This window comes from Falco cherrug, chromosome 9 (genome assembly GCF_023634085.1).
Source record: "Falco cherrug isolate bFalChe1 chromosome 9, bFalChe1.pri, whole genome shotgun sequence".
Taxonomy (NCBI): domain Eukaryota; kingdom Metazoa; phylum Chordata; class Aves; order Falconiformes; family Falconidae; genus Falco; species Falco cherrug.
Genome location: NC_073705.1, coordinates 19696396 through 19702520, shown reverse-complemented (window position 1 = coordinate 19702520; position 6125 = coordinate 19696396). Strand labels below are relative to the sequence as shown.

The following is a 6125-nucleotide window of genomic DNA, read 5'->3' as shown; positions in this document are numbered from 1 at the left end:
CGGAGCGCTCCACCAGCCCCGCGCGGGCCCGCTCCCCGGCCGGGCCACGGGGGCTGCTCGGGGGCTGCTCGGAGGTTGCTCGGGGGTTTGCTGCGGGTGTTGCTCTGGTCTCTGCCCGGGGGCGGGAGCTCAGGGGCTCCATCCCGCCCCGCCGCCACCGCCCCGCCCGCGCGTGCCGCCACACCTGCGCCGCCGGCGCGGCACTCCCCCGCCCCTCCCCGCCGCCCGCCAGCCAATGAGCGGGGGCGGACTCTGGCCGGTGGCCAATGGGAGCGCAGAGTCCGCCCCCCTCCCCGCTGCCGCCGCCGCCGCCCTCTATTTGAGGCGCGCCGCGCGGCCGCGCGCTCGCAGAGGCGGGAGCGGCGGGAGCGGCGGGAGCGGCGGGAGCGGCGGGCGGGAGCGGCCCGGGGCGGACGGGCGCCCGGCCCAGCAGCGTAGCCCCGCACCGCAGCCCCGCACCGCGCTCGGGGGAGTGGGCGCCCCCCGGGCGGCTGCGCCCCCATGGAGGCTTTCCCCGGTGGCAAGCTGGAGCAGCACCGGCACCTCCCCCCCGTGGAGTGCCTGCCGGGCGCCCGCTACGGCGGCCGGAGTCACAGCGCCTGCGGGAACGTCTTCAACTCCTGGAACGACTACCTGGGGCTGGCCACGCTCATCACCAAGGCCGTGCGCCCCGGCAAGGGCTTCGGCACCGAGCCCCCCTCGGTGGTGGTGGCGGCCGCCGTGCCGCCGGCCGAGGAGGAGGAGGAAGAGGAGGAGGAGGAAGAGGCGGCGGGGCCGTACTTCGAGGGCGCGCTGGACTTGCACGACCTGGACCTGTGCGGGCATCACCACCACCACCACGGCGAGGGGCTGCTGGAGGAGCGCTTCGCCGACTTCAGCCCCTTCCCCGGGCGCGGCGGCCCCGCCGCCGTGGTCTTCGACTGCTCGGGGGAGCACCCGGGCCGGGAGGGCTCGCCGCACGCCTGGGGCGGGCTGGTGGTGGCGGGGCGGCTGCCGAGCCACCCGCGGGCCGCCTCCCGCCTGCTCAAGCCCGAGCTGCAGGTCTGCGTCTTCTGCCGGAACAACAAGGAAGCCGTGGCCCTCTACACCACCCACATCCTCAAGGGACCCGACGGCCGCGTCCTCTGCCCGGTGCTGCGGCGCTACACCTGCCCTCTCTGCGGCGCCAGCGGCGACAATGCCCACACCATCAAGTACTGTCCCCTCTCCAAAATGCAGGCGGCCAAACAGCTCAAACACGCCCGGACCGCCCTGGGGAAGAAGGGCCGTTAGACGCCGGAGCCCCGCGGGCGGCCCTGCCCGCCCCCGCCTCTGCCCCGCGGAGGGTCGGGGCGGATGGCGGGGGGTCGGGGCGGGTCGTTCCATCACGCGTTAATATATTAAGGGCGGAGAGCGGCAGCGCCGGGCCGGTGGCCGCCGCGGGTGGCGTCCGGTGCGCGCTGGCCCGCGCGGAGCCCGGCCGCGGGCGCCGCGCAGCTGAGATGATGCACTGTATTTGTTTATTGTAAGAAAAAAATATATATATGTGATTTTTACGGAAACGGATTTACGGCGAGATCGAACGGGGAGGGGAGGGGGGGTTGCAGCGGGCGGGGGGTGCGGCGGCAGAGCGCCCGGCCCAGCCTCTCCGTGCCGTCGGGGCACGGTCGGCGTGCCCGGGCTGGGAGCCGGGGGGGCATGCGGCCGCCTCGCCTCTTACGGCGGTGGCTGCCTCCTCACGGTGCGGGACTTCGCGTTCCGGCTCTTCACCCCAGCGGTTCCCTTTGCTGGTCGTAAAACCGGGAAGCAAATCGCGAGCGAAGCTGCCGCCGGTTCCCGGCTCGGTGACCGATGCCGCCTCCTCGAAGCCGCAGCATCGGACCCGGCGCGCTGGGGGGGCCGTGCCGTGCCCCACCGCCCCCTCGGACCCCCCCGCTAGTGAGCGCGGGCAGCACTGGGCTCCGGGTCCCCCTGCCCCATAGGCGGCTTTAGGGCAGGTCTGGGAGGCAAACGCACCGACGTGCGTGTTTGCAGACGCGCTGACTCTGGGCCGGGGTGCACGCTGAGCCCGTTTTTGCAGAGGGCAAGGCAGTACGTACAGCAGAGAGTAAGCTCTGAGGTAGCTTGTGTTTGTGGTGGAGCATGGGGGGGGGGGTGTGGGAAGCCTTTGGAGAGAAGTGACCTGGAAAAAGCAGAAAGCTGTGGCGGAAGGGGAGGTTGTGGTTTTTTTCAAGAGTTGAGAGTGTGGTTTTAACTCCTTGCAAGGTGGAAGGGCTCTACCCATGTGATTAACAAATACCCTTAATGCCTCATAGACTATATAACACGTAAGACTGGTGCGGAAGACCTGGACCCTAAGTGATGACAGTTCCTTGGCACCGAGCATCAGACTGGGCTACATTGCTCCTAATCCTCAAGAGATCAGAAATCACTTTTATTTTGGCTCGGAGACAGGACGAGCAGCAGCAGCTTTGTAGTTTGCTTAGGAGACCTCCAGAGCCAGAAGGCAGGCGCCCGAGCTCTCGGAGCAGTGTTATGCTGTAAATGGCTTTACCGACACCTGGGACACGAAAGGGTGCTGCGTCTGCGGGGGCTGCCCTGTCAGAACAGGGAGGTGAAGAGAGCCTGGTGCAGGAGCTGCTGGGGCATCACCAGGAGGATGAGAAAGGAGGTGGGTCCTGATGGAAAAAGGGTGCTAGGAAAGAGAGGTGACGCGCGCTTGTGTGGATTCCCTTTGATAAGCTGCTCGGCAGGGTGGGAGGTTGGGGTGGGAGAAGGGGAGAGCAGGACAGTAGAGAATGGCATCAAAACATGTGTAGGGTGGGCTGGGGGGGAGGGCCCAGGGCTCAGTATTCATCAGTGCTCTTGGCTCGCAGCTGCAGCAATTAGGAGGGAGAAACTGATTTTGTGTGAAAGTATTCTCTTAAATCTTCACCACATGGCTCCAAAGTCGGTGTCAGGTCTAATTACCAATGCAATGGGGCTTGCATTAAATAACACTTCACAGTGGCAAACCCTCTCGCGCTAAATATCGGTTACATATTGTCTCTTGCTCTATGGGGTATGCACCACTGGCTCTTCTAAGCTAGATGTGTTTGGTTTTGTGATACCTGGTCCACATAGGTTTAATCTGTGGCCACCACACGTTAGAATCAGACTCAAGTGTGATGCTGTGGGAAGAGTTTTCTTCTGTGCTGTTGTTACCTCCTTGTGGGAAGTTTGAAGATCAGTATATACCTTTTAATGCAGTTGACTGTTACTGGACACAAGCAAGGAAGGTCTAAGAAAATCTGTCTCAGGTGTTTTCTGAGGAGGTAGTTCTGGCAGGGCTGGATCCACGGTGCCCCTCAGTGTTTGCCATGTACGCAGCCCTCCTCTCTGCTCTGTACATTAAGCTACTGTGTAGCGACAGCCCTGTTGCAGTGCCTGGGAATTCACCGATGCACCAGAATATTCCCTGTCTTGGCCGGCACCTGTCTTTTGCAGCACTTGGTTCTTCCCTCTGCTTGTGCAGGAGGAAGAATGTTGTTACCAACGGCCCCTGCTGCTGCTGCCTGCCACTCCTGGTTCTTCTCTCATCCTAAACGCGTACTCACAGCCTTGCTGTGGAAAGGCCGAAAGCTGTCTGTCGTAGCTGCCACACATGGCGTTAGGCATCTCTTCAAACTCTTTTAACAGGTAAGCTGGAAGAGTAACAGCCTCAAAAAACCAGCCGGGGGGGTGGGGGGAACCCCAGAGTATTCCAGAGGGGAGGTGACAAGATTCAGAATCAGCAAAAGGCAGCCTGAGAGCCGGGCTCCTGGTTTACTTTACATGATCATTCATTCAACAGGACAATTTGCCCTTTGAAGTTTTACAAGTCAGTGTCTTACAAAGACCAAACCTTTGAGGAGGTTTTGTTGGTTTGTTGTTGTTTTTTGGGTTTGTTTTTTAAGTAAGCCTCTGTGATTCCCTGTGCACCAGCACACTCCCTGTGGCACTGAGTAAGCAGAAACATGCTTGTTCTTGGTCACTCTGAAAAGCTTATTACAATAGATAAGTGCTTATACAGTTACTTTGATTCCTTAAATACTGGAAACCATTTATATTAGTAATTTAAATCCTAGGAATAGCAAACTGCTTAATCTGTCAACAGCCCAGGTTGGAGCTGTTATATGCTCCACAAAAGAGGTCTAAGAAAAGCCAGACAGCATTTTCATTTATTCTACAGGCATCTGCAAATCAAAATATTATGGCCACTTGTTTAAACCAAATGCTTTATCTTCAGAGCATCGCTTTTTTACAGGGAAATATTCCTAAGCATGTAAGTGACAGAATCACATCCAATCGAAATAGTAATATTCTGGTAAGAGGAGCAAACACAGTATTGGGTAGCCTGTAATCGTCCTCAGTTGATACTAGTCTTGGCAAAAAGCAAGCTACTTCTGATTTAAAACTAGTCTCAGATGCATAGATAACTTGATCCAGCTGCAGTTAGTTAAGTTTGTACCCATCGTTAGCATTAATATTTAGTGCCCTCTTTGGACAGAGTTTGCTCTCAGTCTGCTGACCGGAGTGCCTGAGCTGCTTTGCCGCAGGACTAAGCCATGACATCTGCAAAATGTTTCCTTCCCATAGATGTGCCAGTTTGACCCACCAAATATATAGGTTGATACATACTGGAGATAGTTTGCTGACAGTCACGGGGGGAGGAAAAACGTGTCTGGGCAAAACAGAAGCGATATGCTAGATACAGAAGAAGGTGCAGCAAAGCCTCTAGCTTGTCCTGCCCATGAGTAAAAGGACTAACAAAGCTTAAGTGGCACCAAGAGAGACTGCAAAAAAGCAGCAGAACAGCTTGTAGAACCTCCCTCCTACCATAATTAAATGCATTGATAATTCTTTTTAAGAGGAGGACCAGACCAAATGTAGAGCGTTTCAGTTCTAGCTGGTCCTGCTGTGGCAAAATAGGAAGAATCGGTCATGCTGGCTAACGCCACTCGCACGCCTACTTGCAGTCCTGCAGAAAACCACCCTGGATGGGTGCTGGTGCCTGAACAATGGGTAGATTTTGAACCTTGGGTTTCACTGACCCAACACCCTCGCTTTGTAGGCCTGCATAATTTAACAGTACCTTTTCATTACGGAAGGCAAACTTGGTCACGTGAAGCAGTTCATGTCGATGGCAGCAGCCCACAGACATTAAAACCACAGCGACACATTTTGTTTGCCCCAAGACAAGAGCTGCAGTTCTGCTGGAGGTTGCCTCCTGGCTGTCCACCAGCCACCTGTGCCACAGCTCCCGCTGCGCTCTGATCCTGCTCGTGACCGCACCAAGGCCCGTCCCACCGAGGTCACAATGTGTCACAACATGTCCTGAGATGCAGCCATTACTGTCCCCAGGCTGGAGTGGCAACACTTCATTCGCTGGCCCTGCCCTGCTCTGCCAGTTCTCATAAAATAGCGATTTATTTTTTTTTAAAGTTTGGTTTGGTTTTTTGTTTGTTTGTTTAGGAGAAAGCCACTCTAGAGAAAACAATTTCAGTGACTACATCCTGCTCCTGCTCAGCACCCTGAGGATCCTCAGGCCTGCCCAGCAGCCGGGGGTCAGGCTCTGGGCTGCTCCCAGCGTAGGAAAGAAGCTGAACTGCTCGTACCTGATCACCTGCCTTGCTCTGCTCCTGGAGGTTTGGTTTAATTGAGCAACATTTGCACCCATTTAACCAGCAGCAGCCTTAAGTTCTGCCTTCTAAATAGAGCCTGTGACAGTTTGTACTGTTCTAAGGTTCACTGAAAAATTTAGATGTTTAACTGAATGTAAGTCAAACACAGCAATGCTTGACAGAATTCGACTCCAACATTTCCAGGTAACCAGACTTTGTGCTAATTGTGTAATTACAGCAGTAGATGGAGGGTTCAGTGGTGGGGTTTGGTCAGTGGTGGGTTTCGATCACTGTGGTCAGTATTCTGTCTGAAATGATCAAGCAGTAAAATAAACGCAGGGGCAGGTCTGTAAAGCTCACATCTTGCAGATCTTTTCTCAAGCTGCCCAGTCCTGAGATTTTTATGTGTTGACAACGTTATCACAACCTCAGGTAACGGAAGGTAAGAACACAGGCTGGGGAGCAGAGCGTTGGCTGGTGCGGTGATGGCTAACAGTTATCCCA

General features: G+C 56.6%; 1 protein-coding gene across 1 annotated transcript; it reads left to right on the top strand.

Moving 5' to 3' along the window:
- Nucleotides 1-368: 368 nt before the first annotated feature.
- On the top strand, nt 369-1545 carry NANOS1 (nanos C2HC-type zinc finger 1). The gene has a single exon (XM_055720526.1). The coding sequence runs from the start codon at nt 502-504 to the stop codon at nt 1270-1272; it is 771 nt and encodes a 256-aa protein (XP_055576501.1). The 5' UTR covers nt 369-501; the 3' UTR covers nt 1273-1545.
- Nucleotides 1546-6125: the final 4580 nt, after the last annotated feature.